Raw genomic sequence first — 19,999 nt, forward strand, 5'->3', positions numbered from 1 at the left:
CAGGGAAGCCCAAGTCTTAAAAGCCACTGAAAGTAAAAATGTAGTCCCCCAATCTGGGAGAGTGAAAGCCCCAGGTTGAAAGTGTATTTAGCAAAGCAAAGGACAAAGCTTTTCCTTAATGAGACTCAAACGTGAACACTGGGATCCAGGAGACCTCTGTCTCTAGTTCTGGCTCTGTAAAGTAAGTCTGGAACCTGGTCAAGTCACTTCAGGTCTCCAGTTGCTCGCGGGCAAACTAACAACCACATGCATCCCACAGCTGGTAGGAGGGTCTAGCGGTCAAACACCAGTCTGGATGGTGACATCAGAATACCTGGGTATCATGGACCCCCAACCTGAGAAGCTCTGATTCTGGAGACTTGGAGCAGAACTCTGTAATGGCTAGTTACTGAAAGCTTGGGAGATTCCAAATAGCATAGCAACTAGGTCTAGAAGCCACTGTTTGTGTGATAATGTATGCCTACCAAGAGTAGGCATTCAAAATATTTCCTTGGCTCTTTTCACCCAGGCCCAGTTTCCAATTTTCTGTGACAAGGATACCAGTACTCATTGTTTGCAGTGACAAAGAAAGGAAGGAAGAGAGGGAGGGGAGATAGAACCACTTTAAATTCTACCAACAGGAAAATGGCTTAATATTCTGTATTTTATTCACACAGTGGAAGATTAAAGAGCTGTTAACTAGAATGAATTAAAGCTATGTCTCCATGCAGAGGGACCTCCCTGAAGGTTCAGAATTCATTTGGTATAATTTTGACACCTTTAAAGAGACTCATATTTTAAACACTGCCAGTAAATGTGTCAATATAGACTACGGAATAAAAAGATGGTTCCCGTAGTTAGTGCTTCCAGTGAGAATGGAAAAGAAAGGAGGGGAGATTATGCAGTCCTTGTTGCCACTTGAGAATCCGTCAAGTTTTGCTGGATCTTCCCGTTTTTCTAACCTAGGCTGGGAATCTGGTTGTGAATTTTCGCAAATTTTAAGCATTGCCAAATAATGAAAATTCTTCTACAACTTAAAAAACAAAAACACCATTTGTGCTAAGAAAACATCCCTGGAGTCCCAAGTCTGACTTTAGTCCTAGAGGCGTTAAGGAGACCAGAGGTGGATTATTTCTGATTAATCCCCAACTTGTTTAGGTGTGAGAGCGGGGAGGGAAGGAGGGCAGGAGGGCAGCGCCCCCTCCAGACGCTAGGGGACAGCAGGCTCACACCCGGTAAGTGACCACACCCTGAGAAGGACCTATAGCTTCTTCCGCCCGTAGTCGGAAAGGGGTCATTTACTCCTGAAAAAGGCTTAAGACGAGTACACAGCAAGGTCCTCCCCTCCGCCATCTTTGCGCCCCGCCCCGCCGTTTCCTCCCGGTCAGTTTCGCGCCAAATTGTCCCGCAAGCAAAATGGAGCCCGGAAGAAGGGTATCCCGACGTCCTGCGCCCTGCAGCCAATCCCCTTCAGCAGTTTCTTTGGAGGCGGGACCTGCAGGCACAGAGCGGTCCAATCGCTGGCCTCGGGGTCTCGGCGAACCAATGAGGGCGCAGCGGCCGCGGCGTCCAAACGCTACATCTGATTTTTCCCGCGAAACGCGGCAGCCGGACAGTGGGGGTTCTTGTGTCTGCTGTTCCAGGGAGCGCGGGAAGGCAGAGGTGAGGCTGGCGGAGCTGGAGAGTGGGCCCCTCGGAGCCAGCCCCCCCGGGGGACGGCCGGCGTCTGCATTTGGGGCGCAGTAGGGCTGGGCAGGGGTGTCTCATAGGAGAGCTGGGCTCGAGGTCTGGGAGGCGGAACCGGGCTCACGTCTGCCTCGCACTCCGAGCCGAGCACCTGCGTGTCGGAGGGGACGCCGCACGCCCCCATCTGCCCTCCAGTCTGCTCCATCTCCTTGTTCCACGTCAGGTGCAGTCATGTCGGGCTTCGACGACCCTGGCATTTTCTACAGTGACAGCTTCGGGGGCGACAACGCGGCCGATGAGGGACAGGCCCGCAAATCGCAGCTGCAGAGGCGCTTCAAGGAGTTCCTGCGGCAGTACCGGGTGGGCACCGACCGCACCGGCTTCACTTTCAAGTACAGGTGCGTGCCGGAGCGGGACAAGAGAGGAGATGCGGTCCCAGCGGTGCTAAGTTCCACTCGAAGGGGCCCCGCACCCTCATGGCGTTTGGTTTTGTACATTTCGTATCTGAAGTTAACTTTTGAGTGAGTCACCTGGGCCCTTTGGTTTTTTTCCCAGGATTTGCTTCTATTCATCTGTTTCTTATAGTCCTTCTATGTTATGCCTGCAATACTTTGTAAAGCGAGTTATCTTCAGTTCTCTGGAGATGGTAGTTATGCTTTACCTTACTTGCTCACTCATTCGTTCGTTCCAGTCAGTCACCTTCTATTGATTGAGCAGCTGCTGCATGCCAGCCGCTGTTCTAGGTGGTGGGCTGCAGCACTGAATGAGCTGGGCAAAGCCCTTGCTCCTAGTCATTATACAACGGTGACATCCCACCAAATCCTTGTAGGCCCTTAAATGCAGACACCATGAATTTACAGGCCCACACTTGGGCCTGATGCATTATTAGCTCAGTGACTTCCAAGTGACAGTCTCTTTGGGCCTCAGTTTCTTCATCAGTAAAACGGGCATAGCCACTCCTGCTTCGATTTATTCATGCACCAGCTGACACTGACCATCTGTGTGCCAAACCCTAGGGTCCAAAGATGAAAAGATTCATACTACTTGCCCTCAAAGAGCTTTTGAATCAGTGGGACTGAAGCGTAGGCATGCCCAAGTAAATTACAAGGTGATGATTGCCTCAAAGAGGGAGTGTACAAGAGGAGTTAGGGGAGGCTTCAGGTGATCTAGAGCTGAGAGAAGAGTATCTGGTGTGGAAGGCATTTCTGATAGCAGGAGGTGCCCGCATGGGCAGTATGGGGTGGCCTGTTACAACAAGGGGCTCTCAGAGCCAGACTGGCTGTTGTATATGGCTCTGGACATAAGGTAGAAAGGGATGAGCCTGAGGAGGTCAGTGGCCCCCAAAAGTGTTTTTGGGGTAATAGTCTCACGGGATGCTCTGTAAAAAGAGTCTGGTGGTTGATAAGACAGGCATGGTCTCTGCTGCCTTCGATTGCCAGGTTTCAGCTGTGTGCCTTGTTAGTATCTGAGAGAGGGTTAAAGGCTCCAGGGAGTCCAGTGAAAGGAGTGGTTTGCAGTGAGAGTCTCCCAGACTCGTCTGTGAACTTTGAACTGTTCTTTGATGACTTGGATTGCTTCTATGGAGCTTGCTTTGGAAGATGCTTCTGTAGGGGCATGGGGGATGGTTTACTGGGTTATAGCAGATCCACCTGGAGCTTGATGTGTTTGGGAAGCTGGTGGCGGGGCAGTGGTATGGGCAGACTCAGGGTGTGGGTGCGTCTCTGCCAGTATTGCCTCCTCTTCCCTGTGCCTGTCCCTGCATCTACTCCAGGGATGAACTCAAGCGGCATTATAACCTGGGGGAGTACTGGATCGAGGTGGAGATGGAGGACCTGGCCAGCTTCGACGAGGAGCTGGCTGACTACTTGTACAAGCAGCCAGCCGAACACTTGCAGCTGGTAAGTGGGACCCCTGCCCTGGGACCCTTGCCCCGGAACCCCCAGGACTGGCCCTGCTCTGGTCACTCACAGCCTGTCCCCTCCCCATCTCCAGCTGGAGGAAGCTGCCAAGGAGGTGGCTGACGAGGTGACCCGGCCGCGGCCTGCTGGTGACGAGGTACTCCAGGACGTCCAGGTCATGCTCAAGTCGGACGCCAGCCCGTCTAGCATCCGTAGCCTGAAGGTGGGGCCCCCGGAGGGTGGTGGTGGTGGCTGTGTGCGTGGAGGGGTTTTGGAGAGAGACCTGAGTGCCAGCTGTGCTACCCTGAGCAACTCACTCAACCTTTCTGAGTCTGTTTCTGCCTCTGAAAAATTAGCTCCTTGGACACATGCTTGCTGAGCTCCTTCTGTGGGCAGGACATAAGTTCGGTCCTGGAGGAGCAGTACTGAACTCAAGGACAAGCTTCTTTCCTTGGGAGACTGGATAAATGGTTAATGTCACCCACAATAACTGTAGGTGACTGTGAGAGCAATGGGAGAAATTGGGAAGTGATGAGAACGCATAGGGCCCCTCTGGAAAAGATAGAGAAGGCTGCTTTCCAGAGGGGACATCTGAGTGGAGACCTGTGGGTGAGAACGAGCAGCATGCAAACAGCTGAGAGGGAACACGGGGTGGGGAGAGGAGGGCAGGGCACAGCTAGCGTAAAGCTTGCAAGGTGAGGGGCCAGGGCGTGTACCAGGCTGAGGGAAGGACGGTCAGTGTGACTGGCGAGTGATGGGGCCACAGGAAAGCTGGGCAGGGCCCGTCTGCCATCCAGCAAACACTTTTTGAGTGGCTACCTCACACCGGATGCTGGGTTCAACTCTCACTGTAGACAGACGGTACCTGGTTCAGTGGAGCTTATAGTGAGAGAAACAGACAGGGAGCACTGAGCTGGTTTCAGGTCCCAGGACATGAGCCATGAGGATCAACGTGAGGGGCCGGGTGGCGGTTGGAGGAGGCCTCTCTGAAGAGGTGGTGCTGAGATGAGTCTGAGGGATGATGACCCTGTGACAGCTCAAGGGAGGAGTGTTCCGGGCTCAAAGAGAAGCAGGTGCAAAGGCACTGGGGTGGGGACAGCAGCCGTCTCAAGGGACAGACATGGGGCAGATGGCAGCCACTGTGGCTGGACCCCAGGGAGTGAGGGCAGGGGAGGGGAGGAGAGGGAGCCAGCGGAGAGCCAGGTGGCCAGGGCCTTCGCTGCTGTGGAGAGGAGTTCAGATTGAGAGCTAAGCAGGAGGATGGGCTGATTCTGTCTTTAAAAGCTTCCTCTGGCTGCCAAGTGAAAGGAGAATTTATAAAGTAGGCGGGAGTGGGACCCAGGGGAGTTTCCTGAGGAGGACGTGAGGGTCGAATGTTGGTTCTTCTGTTAGAAGGTGGTGAGAAGCAAATGAACGGGTGCCCGTGCCTGGTGGACTCTGGGCCCAGGTTGTGCCACCGAAAGGCCACGCACTGGCCTTTGCTGGAGCCCTCGTGCCGTGCTGCGCAGTTGAGGTCCCCTCAGACCTTCCTTGGTTGGCCAGTGGCACGCCTTGTTACAGGAGCAGGGCCGGGCTGCGGGCTCTCGAAGCTGCGCTGTGTGCCAGCTTTGTCTCTGCGCTGCACCAGGCCGGGGGGCGAGGGGGGAGGCGCAGGCGGGCCCGCACTTGAAACGAAGCCGAGCATCATGTGTCTGCCTGTCCATGGAGGCGGATTTGGGCCTGTTTGTGGGGCAGCCATTCCCTCAGAAAAGCAAACCTCAGCCCCACTGGAACAGATTTCCTCTTCTCAGCCCCATTGGAAAGCCCAGTGACTGGCCTGCTCGGTGGGCGCTCTGCTAGAGGAGGAGCCCTCTCTAGAAGGATCGCTTGTCAGGGTGGCCTCGGGCCTGAGGCAGCCCCAGTCCTTTCTAATCCTGGGCGCTCAGATCCCTGCACTCTGTAGGGTGTTTCCCAGAAAGCAAGCTCTGACGTGGGTGTCAGCAGTTCTGGGGTCCGCTGGGCACACGTGCCCCTGGTCTCAGTCACCAGAGAGGGCCAGCCTCCTTCCTGCTCCCCTCTCCACCCCACTGGCTTCAGAGGGGGCATCAGCTCGAACCCGTAGCCTACCTGCCTGTCCCAGAACACCTGCTGGAAATAGGAAGAAAAGATGATGATAAAAGGAACTTTTCTTGTTTTATTTTGCTTTTTATTATAAAAATATCACACACACAAAAGTAGTGAGGGAACATCCCTGATGGCCCAGTGACTAAGACTCTGCTTCCAATGCAGGGGACCAGGCTTCAATCCCTGATCAGGAAACTAGATCTCACATGCTGCAACTAATATATATATATATATATATATATATATACACACATACACACTAAGTGCCACAATTAAGACCAGGCACTACCAAATAAATAAATATATTTTTTAAAAACTAGCGAGAATAGTGTAATGACCCTATCTGCCTCCATTTGGGTTTAACGGCTGTTAATATTTTGCCTTACTTCCTTTCTCCTTTTTTCTGCTGAAGGATTTTAGAGTAAATCACAGACATGCACTTTATGCCTAAATACTTCAGCAGACATTAGAATAGAAGAGAGTCTTGATACGTGATCTTGGGCGTCCCTGGCTCCCCTCACCCAGCCCCCTCCCTGCGGCTCTGTTCCAGTCGGACACAATGTCCCACCTGGTGAAGATCCCGGGCATCGTGATCGCGGCCTCGGGAGTCCGCGCCAAGGCCACCCGCATCTCCATCCAGTGTCGCAGCTGCCACAGCACGCTTACCAACATTGCCATGCGCCCCGGCCTGGAGGGCTACGCCCTGCCCCGGAAGTGCAACACGTAAGTGGGCTTCACGGGCCCTGTGGCACCCTGGGGGGTGACGGGGAGATGTGTGAGCGGAGGTGTGAAGGATGAGGAGGAAGCGCTGCAGCCAGGAGGGGCGGGGGCCGCGGCGTGCCCGTCCTGGGTCCTGGGTTTGAACAGGGTGGTGTCCCCCTGCCCCTCTGCGGTGGTGAGTTCTGTCCCTCCAGGGAACCCAGGCAGCCTGTACAGGGGGCCGGGGTGGGGGTCCACCTGGAGTCTTCAAACCCTGGCTCACTGGGGCAGGTCTGGAGCGGAGGCCCAGGAACATGCCAGGCTCCTTGGTTTACATGTGGCCTATGGCTGTGCTGCCTGTGGCCTCGTGGCCCACAGACGGAAAATATGTGTCTCTGGCTTCTTTCAGAACATGACTGCTGACCCTGATCTTCAGGGCCCTCACCCTTTTCTGGCCTCTGGTTCCCCTCTGCTTCCTAATCTCAGGCTTAGCCACACTTCTCTTTTCTACACTTAATTCCTTTTTGATCTGGGTTTTTGAGTACCCTGAGTGCAGAGGACATGCAGATGTGTGTTTCCACTGAACCCCAGCCTCCAGTCTGGCTACCTGCCAGACACCCCCATGTGGCTGTCTAACACTGGTTAATGGGAGAGCCAGATTCCAAGCAGGCCTCCCCAACCCTAACCCCGTGTATTCCCCTCGCCGAGCCGTCCTCCTCTAGTGCCTTCCCCGAGCTTGTCCTGGAGACCCCGAACTTGGCACTGGCCAGGCTTGTCGCTGACTTGTTTGATGGGTTCCCTGGGCTTGGGGCCCTGGGGGTAGCTCTGGTGACTCTTTTCTCCTCTCTCCTTACAGGGATCAGGCTGGGCGCCCCAAGTGTCCACTGGACCCGTACTTCATCATGCCAGACAAATGCAAGTGCGTGGACTTCCAGACCCTGAAGCTGCAGGAGCTGCCGGACGCCGTGCCGCACGGGGAGATGCCCCGGCATATGCAGCTCTACTGTGACCGGTGAGCGGGCCCCTGGCTGTGCCCCCCACACCAGGTCAGGGCTGTGAGCAGGCTGGCTGGCCATGCCTCCCGCCCCTCGGTCAGCGGCCATATGTGGACCCAGAGTGCAGTGGGGAGCAGGGAATAGGGCTGGTTATGGAAACTTGCTCTGTGCCTGGTGCTTCCTCCAGGCTTTTCCTCCCCTCATCTCCCAGTACTCTGCAGGAGCAGGTCAGTCTAACGTGGGACCAGCTCCCTGGGTGGAGGGGTCTGGCTGCTGCCGCCTGCAATCTTCCTGCAGAGTCTCCCTGGCGCTCTTAGAACCGGGAGGCCTGAGGTGGCACAGCTGGATGGGGAGGACCCTCTTCCCAGGCTGATGCCCGCCCCGGGCTTTCTGTTGAGACTCTTCTTGGATGTTGCTGGGTAATCAGAAAGTGGGGAGAGGGTGCTGGGCTGGCCCGGTCCCCTTCCAGGGACCTGGGAGGATGGCGTGGAGACATGGACAGGGCTTCTTCACCTGGGCTCACGCACCCTGATGCCTCAAGCAGGTAGTCTGTGCAGTCGCTTTTCGGACGAGGGGATCCACAGGTTGTTAGCTCCCTCAGCGACAGTGGAAGGTGTAGAGGCCAGACTGCTGAGCAGGTGACATGAGCTCACTGAGCCTCAGTCTCCTCACCAGGAAAATGGGGACAGTGACAGGCCTTAATCTCTTACCACTGATGGGAGATTTAAAGTAGAAAATGCAAATGAAGTGTTTACCACAGTTCCTTCATACAAATTAAGTATTTGGTGTTAGATTATTTGTGCAGTCTGGGGTTAGATTCAAAGCTGAAGAAGTGGGATCTGGGAAGAGAGGTGTCCCAGAATGTTAGCAATGACAGTGAGGGTCCCTTAGGGATGGGAGTCTGTTTTGCCTAACGCCCTTCTGGGTGTGGTACCTCACTTGATCCCACAGTAACCCAGCAGGGCAGATCACTTTATCAAAGCCCTCCAGGGTCAGAGAGGTGCAGTGACTTCTTTGAGGTCACACGGCTTGTAAGTGGCAGGGTACGAATACATGCCCCAGCATCCCGTCCATGCTGCACTGGAGCATGGTTCTGGCCGGAGGAGCTTGGAGACGTCCTTGTTGCAGCATTTTTTTTTTAAAGAGGAGATTAAAATCCAGGTGCAGAGTGGCTTGCCTGAGCTTCGTGGAGCTGTGAAGAGGCAAAAACGGGGAGTGGCCCTTGCAGGGATGCTGGGAGGGCCTCAGGAGGAAGGCTTCCCCTGAGCTGGCTGAGAGGAGCCTTGCAGTGCTTCTGACAGCAGGCCAGGTGGGGATGGGGACCCTGAGGGGCTGGGCGTGGGCCTTCTGACCTACCCAGTCAGGCCGCTGCTATGACCAAGGGTTGTCGACCTCCCAGCACCTGTGCCGTCCAGACGTGGGCTGGGTTGTGGTGAGAGGGCGAGAGCCCTGGGGCAGGGCGGCGCTAGAGCCAGATGAGCCTCCTGTAGAGATGCTGAGGTGAACGGTGAGCGTGAGGGATGGGGGGAGCCAGGGGCTCTTGCCCCCACCAGACTCTCACCTTCTTCCTCCTTTCTCCCCATCCTCCTCTTAGGTACCTGTGTGACAAGGTCGTCCCTGGGAACAGGGTCACCATCATGGGCATCTACTCCATCAAGAAGTTTGGCCTGACCTCCAACAGGGGCCGCGACAGAGTGGGTGTGGGCATCCGGAGTGCCTACATCCGGGTCCTGGGCATCCAGGTGGACACAGATGGCTCCGGTGAGTGGGCTTTGGGCCGACTCCTCGTGTCCCTCCCTGGGCCTCCTCCTGGTCCCCCTGTCTATACCCCCGCCCCTACACTCTGCTCTGCATGGCAGCCAGGGAGAGCAGTGCTTTCATAACCAAAGATACCTGTCACTGCCCTCAGCAAGGTAGAAGACATCCCAGTGGTCCCTGAGGGCCCCTCTGATCTGGCCCCTAACTCCTCACCCCCACTTCCAGGTCCTCCCCTTGCTCACTGGAGCCTGCAGCACACAGGCCCAGTCCTCAGGCGAGAGGTGGGGTCTGTCTGTGCTCAGACTGATGCTCATGCTGCCCGGCCCTGGGGGCCTTGCCCGTTGGGAGGCCCTGGGCTGGGAGGGTGGGCCCTCATGCACCCACGCCCCCTCTGCCCACCCAGGCCGCACCTTTGCTGGCGCCATGACCCCGCAGGAGGAGGAGGAGTTCCGGCGACTGGCCGCCCTACCCAACGTCTACGAGCTCATCTCCAAGAGCATTGCTCCCTCCATCTTCGGGGGCACTGACATGAAGAAGGCCATCGCCTGCCTGCTCTTCGGGGGCTCCCGAAAGAGGTGGGGGTCCAAGCCTTCCCAGGTCCAGGGAGTGGATGGGTGACTTGCCCACAGCAGGGCAGCTGCCGGATGGGCAGGACGGGAATACTCTTTCTATCTGCCTGGGACCCTCAGTCCCGCCTCCTACTCTCAGGCACCCTTCTCACCTCCCAGGGTTGCTGTCAGCTGGCAGGGGGCCAATCCATGCCCTCCCTGCAGAGCAGTCCCTCCGATCCTGGGTAGGTGGGGCAACTTGGGGAACCTGGCAGATGCAGTGGAGAGAGCTCTGGGCGTGGAGTCTGGAGACTGGGGGTTAAATCTCTGACAACTACTTACTTACTGTGCAGTTTTAGGCAAGAGACGCCACCGCTTTGTACCCAGATGTCCATATGAATATGACAGATGGAAGCCTAACACTCAGGGGACCTCATGTGTCCTTTTTGAGAGTCTGAAACAGTAGAGATATATAGAGTGATAATGTTACTGGCATCTACCAGTTACTGAGTTTTACCATGTGCCAGACAGTCTTCTGAATGTTTTTATCTGTTTGCAGCCCAGTCCCCAAGTTAGCCCTATGAGAAAGCTATGGTTGAGCCCATTTCATAGATGAGGAAAACTGAGGCATAGAGCATTAAAGAGACTGCTAACAGGCACATGTCCTGGCCTGGAGCCTGCCCTCGTGGTGTCTGCTCCACGGTAACGCCAGTGGCGCGCTGGCGGCTCCCATCTCTCCAGCTGGGGCACGTGTTTATCAGATGCTGTCTGTGTGTGCCTGAGCCCAGCTCTTGGTGTCATTTCCTTTGACCCTCCCCTTTCTGGGTGGCAGGTCACCATAGAGGAGGCTAGGAGATATAGCTGGCTAGGAATGTGGCTCTCAGGCCAGAGCCCCCGCCTCCCACCTACTCCAGGGCTCATGACGTGGTGGGGTGGGAGTGATAGCCAGACTGCTGTGACCAACCAGCCCTCGCTGGATTCTCCTGTTGCTCACCTGGCCTTCCTACCCGTCTCCCCAGGCTCCCAGATGGCCTCACTCGCCGAGGAGACATCAACCTGTTGATGCTGGGGGACCCGGGGACGGCCAAGTCCCAGCTGTTGAAGTTCGTGGAGAAGTGCTCACCCATTGGGGTGAGTGTCCCGAATGACCTCTGCCTGCCCTGGCTTCCCCACAGGGATGAAGCTACAGGAGGGGCCACGAGGGAGAGAGTCAGCCGGGTCCCCTGTGTGGTGATCAGCACATCTGGGGGATCGGAGTGGGGTGAGGATGGCTGCGTGGTCTTATGCAGGGAAGTGTGGCCTCTGGGTAGACGCGGGGTGGGCCAGGTGGCCTCTGCCAGTGCCGCCCGGCGGAGACACGTGGACTCCAGCTGTGAGCCTCGGGGAGTGTACATTTCCTAGTAGCCTCTTCGAAAAGCAAAAGAAAGTGGTGACGGGGTTCCCAGATGGCTCAGTGGTAAGAATCGCCCTGCTGACGCAGGAGACACAGGTTCTATTCCTGGGTCAGAGAGATCCCCTGGAGAAGACAATGGCAAACCACTCCAGTATTGACTGGGGAATCCCATGCACAGAGGACCCTGGTGGGCTACAGTCTGTGGGCTTGCAAAAGAGTCAGGCATGACTGAGCACACAAGTACACAATCTTAATTCTGTTTAATCTAAGCGGTGTAAAATGTTATTATTTCAGTGTGTGATTTAACGTAGGAGAACCTGAAGAAGATACCTTGTATTCTTTTTAGCACTAACTTTGAAATTCTTGTGTATTTCATACACTTAAGCACACCTTGCTTAGGACTTGCCACAGTTCAGAGGCTCCTTGGCAGCATGTGGTTCTCAGGTCTCTACAAAGATGATGGTACTCAGGGTGGGGTAGTCTTTTCGGAGAGTCCGGAGCCACCTTACTGGGAGGGTGTCACTTCTCTCGGCCTCAGTTTACTGCTCCGTGAGCCCAGCTCCTGGGGGCTGGTTCATGAGACAGTCGGGCTCAGGTGAGTGATGGATGTGACCAGCCCTGGGGAGAACCTCCAGGCCGGCTGGGGCTGGTGGCCCCCCATCAGAGGAGGAACGCTGAGACTTTCTGTGCTCTGCACCCCGCCGTGATGTGTGACCCTGTGCGAGCTCCAGCTCTGGGGGCCCCTTGACTCACCGGGGTCAGAGCCTGGGGGCTGTGTTGGGCCCTGACCCTCCCATTGCCCTCCCCCAGGTGTACACGTCTGGGAAGGGCAGCAGCGCGGCCGGCCTGACAGCCTCGGTGATAAGGGACCCCTCGTCCCGGAACTTCATCATGGAGGGCGGGGCCATGGTCTTGGCCGACGGAGGAGTTGTCTGTATTGATGAGTTTGACAAGGTGAGCCTGACAGGGCGAAGGGGTGGCTCAGTTCTGGTGGCACCTGGTGGCCGTGGGCTGGGGGTGTGAATGGCAGAAACCCCCTTTGTTGACGTAGAGACCTCCCATCACTATAGGGACGTAACTAAACCTCTCCGAGCCTAGAGAGTGGGGAGATGAGAGCCAAGCCCGCACGTTATGCCCATGACTAGAGGTGACCTGGTTCCTGCCATTGGCTGGCACTTAGGAATAGTAGCTCCTGTAGGGTGTCCTGCTCCCGCTGCACCCCAGCCCCCTCGCCTGGGGCTGGTGGACATTCCTCTCTTCCACGCAGATGCGAGAGGACGACCGTGTGGCAATCCACGAGGCCATGGAGCAGCAGACCATCTCTATCGCAAAGGTGAGCGCCCAGCCACAGGGCGGCCTGGCCCCGCCACACCCGGGGCGCTGCGAGGGCTGGGCCCTGGCCCCACCCTCAGGCTGTCCCGAGCGCCCGGCCTCTGTTGACTGCAGCAGTGGTCCTGGAATCGTGTGTGTGAGTGTGAGACCTGAGAAGGCTGTGAGCCCGAGTTCTCATTTCTCTCCTCTGCTGCCCCCACACTCCCTTCTCAGGCTGGCATCACCACCACCCTCAACTCCCGCTGCTCCGTCCTGGCTGCTGCGAACTCGGTGTTTGGCCGCTGGGATGAGACCAAGGGGGAGGACAACATCGACTTCATGCCCACCATCCTGTCCCGCTTCGACATGATCTTCATCGTCAAGGATGAGCACAATGAGGAGAGGGATGTGGTACGTAGGGCACCGGGCTCCTCCCAGGCCTGCAGGTCTCGGGCAGGGGAAGGGTGGGCAGACTAGGGGCTTCAAGGGTCCAGAGTCCTGGCTACCAGATCAGCCTGTCAGTGGGCCCCCAAGGAGGTGGGTTGCAGGCTGCAGAAACACTACACTGGGGGTCGCTGGTCCTGCCTCTCCTGTGAACCACGTGCGGTTTGATTTGGGGTCTCTCATTCCCTTGGCGTTGGTCCTTTGTATGTGGAATGAGGGGGTTGACCTTTGATTGCAAGTATTAGAACCCCAGTTCCTTTTAGTCTTTCTGGAGGAACTCAAGGGCTTGTGTTACAGGCAGGCCTGGAGATGCAAGGCCCAGCTGGGTCTGGTCTCAGGGTTGTCTGCCTCTTTCTGACTTGGCTCGGCCTCCCTGGGTGGAGGTTTGTTCTCAGGCAGCCTTGCCCCGCCTCGGGGCGGTGGGGAGGACCCTGGCAGCTCTGGATGTTGTCTTACCAGCTAACAGCCCCCAAGGAGAGAAGAGCCACCTCCTCTCCACTGGTTCCAGCCCTGGGAGCTCTCCCTCTCCGCCTGCTCAGCTCTGTGTTGGGACCTGGCTCAGGAAGGCCTGGCGCTGACCCTGGGTCCCCTCTGCCTCCCAGATGCTGGCTAAACACGTCATCACGCTGCACGTGAGCGCGCTGACACAGGCCCAGGCCGTGGAGGGCGAGATTGACCTGGCCAAGCTGAAGAAGTTCATCGCCTACTGCCGCACGTGAGTCGTGGACGCTGGCCCCCGGGGTGGGCTTGCCAGTCTTCCCTGGTCGGGGAGAGCCCTTTCAGGATACCTGAGATGAGCCCTTAGGGTTTAGCTCTTCTTCCTCCTCCTACAGTCACCCAGTCCCTGGCTCTTGGCCTCAGCTTCCCCGTTTCTAAAATGAGGGTGGAGGGTTTAGGTGGTCTTGAAGGCGCCCTTGACTCTGATGTGTGGGGAGGCACTGTGGACATGGTCTCTGGTAACGCCTGCCCCCACTGTGTGGCCTTAGGCAAATCAGTTGACCTTTGAGCCTCGCTTTCCCGGGGTGCTTGTGCCCTCAGGTTTTTCTAAGAATCACACAAGATGATGGGTGAGCGCTTGGCAAGGCCCTGCGCCAAATAAACACTCAGTGAACAGCAGCTGCAGCCTTAAATATTGTTCTCACAGACTACCAGTGGTGATAGTCATACATATAGTGATTATTCTGTGCCAGGTGTTATTCTGAGCATTTTTTTAATTTTTAAAACTTGGGTAGCTCTGCACAGCTTGCAGGATCTCAGTTCCTTGACCAGGGATTGAATCCGGGCCCTAGCAGTGAAAGCGCCGAATCCTAACCACTAGACCACCAGGAAACTGATTATTGTATATACATAAGTGAACTTTATCCCTCTCCCCAAACCTGTGAGGTTGGCATATTGTTATCCCATTTTACAGATGGGGAAGCTGAGGCAAAGAAAGGTTAAGTAACTTGTCCAAGTTTGCAGGCAGGAGCTAGTAGAGCCAGGATTTGAACCCAGGTGCCTGGCTCCACAGGCTGTGCTTTTCGCTGCTGTACCAAGGTTCTGGACATGCACCTCCTCTGTCTCTTATTGGAGCTAAAACCTGGGTGGAGGGGTCTTCGAGTGCCTTTCTGATGGGAGGTGAAGTACTGCATTTGGGTGGATGCCTCCTCACCACTTTTGTTCCAGTGACCCAGTGCCCAGTGTACCGGGGTCTTTGTCATGGTTCTGAGCTCTTCACGGCCCCACCCTTGGAGGCTTGGGCAGTTGTGTGTGAGTCTGAGAGCCCTGAATTTTTGTTCTCCCTTGATGCCAGGTCCCAGGGGGCCTTGGGGAGTTTCCTCCCTCCCTCTGGGCTCGGTCACTCAGTCATGTCTAACTCTGAGACCCCACGGACAGTAGCTCTCCAGGCTCCTCTGTCCATGGGAATCTCCTGGCAAGAATACTGGATTGGGCCGCCGTGCCCTCCTCCAGGGGCTCTTCCCCACCCAGGGATCGAGCCCAGGTCTCCTGCACTGCAGGCGGATGCTTTACCGCTGAGCCATCAGGGAAGCCCTGAAGTAGGTGACCTGAGGTCCCCTAAACCAGCGACTGTCAGTTGGCTTGGGGCGGGGCTTTGGGGTGGAGGGGATAGAGTGCGGGTGGATCTGACCAAACGTCTCCTGCTGCCACCCTTCCCGCCCCTCACCCCCTAGTCTGGCATGTTCCCAGCCCCTGGGCAGCAGTCACCAGGAGCCTCTCGTGGGTGTCATTGCGCATCTCACCCCTAAATGTGGTGGGGGGAAGCACTGCTGTGAGCCTGCCATCTGGTGGGCCCAGAAACTGTGTCTTCAAGCCAGCAGAGGCCAGCCAGGGTGGGTACCCCAAGATTCCTTCCCGCTCTCATGGCAGCTGCTCTCCCCAACCCCTGTCCTGCAGGAAGTGTGGCCCCCGGCTGTCAGCAGAGGCTGCAGAGAAGCTGAAGAATCGGTATATCATCATGCGGAGCGGGGCCCGTCAGCACGAGAGGGACAGCGACCGGCGCTCCAGTATCCCCATCACCGTCCGGTGAGCGGGCTGGGTGGGCTGATGCACAGCCTCAGCTTACAGGGCTTGGTGTGCCCTGTGGGGCTGGGACCCACTGCTGATCACTGGTGCCGGCCATGGTCAGACTGTTGGGCAGGGACCACTCCTTTAGGAGTGAAAACAGTGGCCTCCCTACTTATCTGTATCTTTTGCTTTGTTTATTGTTGGGAAAACCTGGAACCCTCTCTTCTGAATTCTGTCTAGCTTCCTCCATTTTAGGGAAGCCTGAGGATGAGGGAAGGTCCAGGGATGGGAGTCAGGAGACCGGGTCCTTGCCTCCTGCCCCCCGTGTGATGCCTGAGAGATTGCTTTCCTTTTCTGGGCCTCACCTGTCTTAGTTGTTAACTCTCTTCACTGTGGTGAGTTTATACAATTGAGTGACTAAGAGCTTAAACCTACCTCATCTGAATCCTGTTTCCAGCACTGATTAGATAGAAGTGGGTTTTGCTCTATATAATGGAAGGTCCAAATAAAGTCACTTAAGTAAATTGGGAGTTTATTTCCACCTTAGGTGCAAATGTTTGAGGGCAGGTAGTCTAGGATCGTGTGATGGTTCTTCAGTCATCAGCAGCAATTTGGGCTTCTTCAGGCTCACCCTTATTCTCATTGTCCAATGTGGCTGCTAGAACTCCAGCCATTATCCCTGCATTCCAGGTGACAGGAGAGGGAGGAAAAGAAGTGCCTATTTTTTTAAGGACACTTACTAAAGTTCCCATAAAATGTTTGGACTTACAACATACTGGCCACATCTTAGTCACACAGACATATCTAGATGCAGTGGAGACTGGGAAATGTCTTGTACCTGGGTACCACGTACTGGAATAGAAGTTGGGGTTCTGTTGCTAAGAGAGATGGATCACGGGGACAACCAGCAGTCTTCCCTGTGAAGGGGCTGGACAGAAGAGGGGTGATGGACTGAGTGCACCCTGGCGTCCCGTTGCTCTCACGCAGGCAGCTGGAGGCCATCGTGCGCATCGCCGAGGCCCTCAGCAAGATGAAGCTGCAGCCCTTCGCCACAGAGGCAGACGTGGAGGAGGCGCTGAGGCTCTTCCAGGTGTCCACGCTGGACGCCGCCTTGTCTGGCACCCTGTCAGGTGAGCACATGTGGGGAGACAGGCCGGGTGGTCCCTGGACTCTGGGTGGGGCTCGTGCTGGATGCCTGCTGTGCTGGTTGCTTCTCTGCACTTGCTGAGGTCTCTGCTTCCTCCTGCGAAGAAGCCACCCCCCGCCCCCGTCCCCACCGCCACCAGCCATTTTCTTCCAAGATGAGAAGAACAGCCTCTTAAGACCCTGGAGCACAATCCTCCTAGGCCCAGTCCGTTATTAAGGCTCACAGTTTTATCATTGGTTAAGAACAGCACTCACCAGCCCTGTTTGTTGAGTTGTAACCGTTTGAGCACTTCCGACACTCTTCCCCCGGTTTACTTATAGCCGCCCCCAGAAGTCAGGTTGGGTGCTTAGTCCTTCCCCTGTTAGAGATGAGGAAACTGAAACCCAGAGAGGCCTTTTCACGGTGCCCAAGGTTGGTTGCCGTTCTCCCAGCTAGAGCGCGGGTCTCTTGACCCCGAGTCCAGCGTGGCTCAGGCTGCCGTCAGTCCTGCAGCCTGCTTCAAGCTAGGTCTCTGAGCGGACTTCCCAGAGCGTTGACTTAGTGCCAGGCTCCCCTGGGACGAATGTGTTCCCTTGCCAGCAGACAGGGCTGAGTGTCTGCCGGGGTGTTTCAGGTGCCAGGAGGGCAGGAGCAAGCATATCTCTTGAGTCCCAGCCTACAAGGCCCCCTTTCTCCTGGGGAGACACACCAGAGGCAGACATGCCAAACTCAGGGAGCCGAGAGTGCAGAGGGGAGAATTCCAGCAGGTCGGGCGTGTTGGAGAGGGGTGGGGCTGTGTCCCCATCGGGAGGTCCAGGATGGGCTCTCAGGAGGTGGCAAGAAGCAGGGATGGGCATGAGTGGACAGCTGGCTCCCTGGGGTGTGGGAATGGGCCCCTGGGTAGAGGAAGGGCTGAGTGGCAAGACCCCAGGGACAACAGGCTCAAGGGCCAGTGTGGCTGGACCCGGGGAGGTGAGTGGGGGCTGATTGCCTCTGCCCTCCCCTTGGTGATGCCGACTCAATCTCTGCCCTGGAGGGGCTTCCTGTCCCCTGAGATATTTGGTTATGGCGGGGAGGGCTCCCTCAGATGTTTGAGGGCACAGGGTGGGTGTGATTTGGGGCAGGGTAATTAGAGTTGGGCTTTGCAGGCTATGTAAGAGTTTGCCTTGTGAACTCATTTCAACTTGAAGCCTTGAAGTCCCTCTCAGCAGCTTTTCCCCTCCCACCTTGCTCCTCTCTGTAGCTGAAACACCAAGGTGTCTGCAGGCCTGGGTCAGCAGAGGAGACCCCATTCCAGCAGTTGTCGGAAATCAGGAGCTGCTTGCCAGGGCTGCTTGGGGTGCCTCACTGATGTGGTCTCCAGGACAGCCTGCATGCTCCTGGGTCACTGTGGGTCCCCTCTAGCTTTCTATCCTGACGTAGCCGCCTCCAGGAAATCTTCCTGACTTGTCTACCCACCTGGGGCCCAGGTGCTGTCCTCAGCTCAAGGCCCTCCTCACAGCCCTCCAGTGGCTGCTCCACTCACCAGAATCAGGAAAACCTGGGCTGTGCCCTCCAGCCCGTGGGACCTGGCCGCCTCTGGCCCCGACTCTGGCCATGTCCCTGGCCCTACGACTAGGTTTTGAATGAAGTGGGCACGTTTCCCACCTCTGAATCTTTGCACCTGCTGTTCCCTCTGCCTGCAGCATCCTTCTGCTCATGCCTGCTCTGTCCTCAACTCCAGGCCTCTGTCCGTCATGCTCAGGCCCTGGCTGTCCCCGGGCTCCCTCTCTGTCTTCCTCTCATGTTCTCTCCAGGGCCTGGCTGGCCCTTCCCTGCTGTGGGCAGACCGAGGTCCCTACCCACCGACCCACCTCCCTCCTCGCGCCCACAGGGGTGGAAGGCTTCACCAGCCAGGAGGACCAGGAGCTGCTGAGCCGCATCGAGAAGCAGCTCAAGCGCCGCTTCGCCATTGGCTCCCAGGTGTCTGAGCACAGCATCATCCAGGACTTCACCAAGCAGGTGGGCCTGCAGGGCCGGGTTCCCACCCACCCTATACCATGTCCTGCACTCAGCAGGCAGGCTTGGGATGGGGTAGGGGCGGCTGTTCCTGGGCCCAGGCCTGTCCCCAGTGCTCTCCACTCGCGACTTTCTCTGTCGCATTAAGGGGAGAGGACCGGGGTCTGAGGTTCTGCTGGGACCTCCCAGGCTCCCCCAGTCCTTTGTCTCTCCCTTCCCCTACTTGCCTGCCTTTTGTGGGGTTGGGGGTGCAGAACCAGAGGGTGAGCCTTCCAGCCCGCTGGGGACAGAGCTCTTGATCCCATAGATGGTGGAAGGGCCTTCTAGAAGCTAAGGGGAACTTGTCACCATCTTTGAAGTCACATGGACAGTCTAGTTTCTGAGCTCAGCTCCCTTTCGTATATGTCATCGCCTCTTCATCCAGTTTATGTGGTAGGTGGTACCCCACTCACTCGAGGGGTGAGCGGACCAAGACCTAGAGGAGTTCGGGGATGTCAGGAGTGGCACAGAATCCGCCTACCAGTGCAGGGAGACTCAGGAGGCCTTGGTTCAATCCCTGGGATGGGAGGAGCCCCTGGAGGAGGAAATGGCAACCCACTCCAGTATTCTTGCTGGGAAATCCCATGGACAGAGGAGCCTGCTGGGCTCCAGTCCGTGGAGTAAGTGACTTAGCCTCTCTGTGCCTTAGTTTCCTCCCCTGTAAAATGTAAAATGAGCACGTACCAGCTGCTCAGGGATGTTGAGAGGTGGAATGAGTGTAAGTATGTGAAGATTTAGAACAAAGCTTGGTGTGTAGTAGGTGCTTAGGACGGGTGAGCCCATTTAGGATGCAGAGTGGTAGGTTGTGAAGGCTGGAGCGTTCCCATGAGCAGGGGGTGCCTGGGCTCCCGAACAGTGGGGAGTCTGGGGGTACACCGCTCACCCCGCCCCATGTCCCGCAGAAATACCCGGAGCACGCCATCCATAAGGTCCTGCAGCTCATGCTGCGGCGGGGCGAGATCCAGCACCGCATGCAGCGCAAGGTCCTCTACCGCCTCAAGTGAGCCTGCGGCCGCCGCCGCCACCAGCCACCCTCGCGCTCTGGACGGAGGGACCCCGCCGCTCCTGCCTCGCTGCCTCTGGAGTCTGCCCTGGCTGCAGACCCAGGAAATGTGCTTCTGGAAATGTATAGAAATAATAAAGCCATGGTGTGTTTGTGGATATCTGTGGGTCTCTGCACCAGTTGCGAGGATAGGCTTTGGAGCCTGGCAGACCTGGGTTTCTGGCCTGCCTGTGCCCCTTGGGCTCTGGGCGGGGCACGTGCTATGCACACTGGTGAGAATCAGCAAGACCCAGAGTATAAGCGTGCTGAGGAGAGCCCAAAGCTGCTCCCCAGCAGCTAACGTGTGGTCAGGAGCTATGGTTCTGCATCAGACTGGCCGGATGCACTGAACTGTTCCCCACCTCGGTTTCTTCATCTGTACATGGCGGTGAGTTCCTAGGGATGTGTTTAGGAGGAGAGACCTGCTGGCAGTGAGCGTCCAGAAGGAACCAGGCAGTGTGCTGAGATTGATCCA

At 56.7% G+C, this 19,999-nt stretch overlaps 1 protein-coding gene across 1 annotated transcript; it reads left to right on the forward strand.

Moving 5' to 3' along the window:
* On the forward strand, positions 1,521-19,643 carry MCM5 (minichromosome maintenance complex component 5). Its single transcript, XM_018048237.1, has 17 exons — positions 1,521-1,641; positions 1,889-2,063; positions 3,437-3,563; positions 3,658-3,786; positions 6,217-6,389; positions 7,222-7,377; positions 8,955-9,121; positions 9,522-9,693; positions 10,686-10,797; positions 11,870-12,013; positions 12,327-12,392; positions 12,605-12,781; positions 13,417-13,529; positions 15,209-15,337; positions 16,307-16,449; positions 18,319-18,446; positions 19,385-19,643. The coding sequence occupies exons 2-17, from the start codon at positions 1,897-1,899 to the stop codon at positions 19,484-19,486; spliced, it is 2,205 nt and encodes a 734-aa protein (XP_017903726.1). The 5' UTR covers positions 1,521-1,641; positions 1,889-1,896; the 3' UTR covers positions 19,487-19,643.

Source organism: Capra hircus, chromosome 5 (genome assembly GCF_001704415.2).
Source record: "Capra hircus breed San Clemente chromosome 5, ASM170441v1, whole genome shotgun sequence".
Classification (NCBI taxonomy): domain Eukaryota; kingdom Metazoa; phylum Chordata; class Mammalia; order Artiodactyla; family Bovidae; genus Capra; species Capra hircus.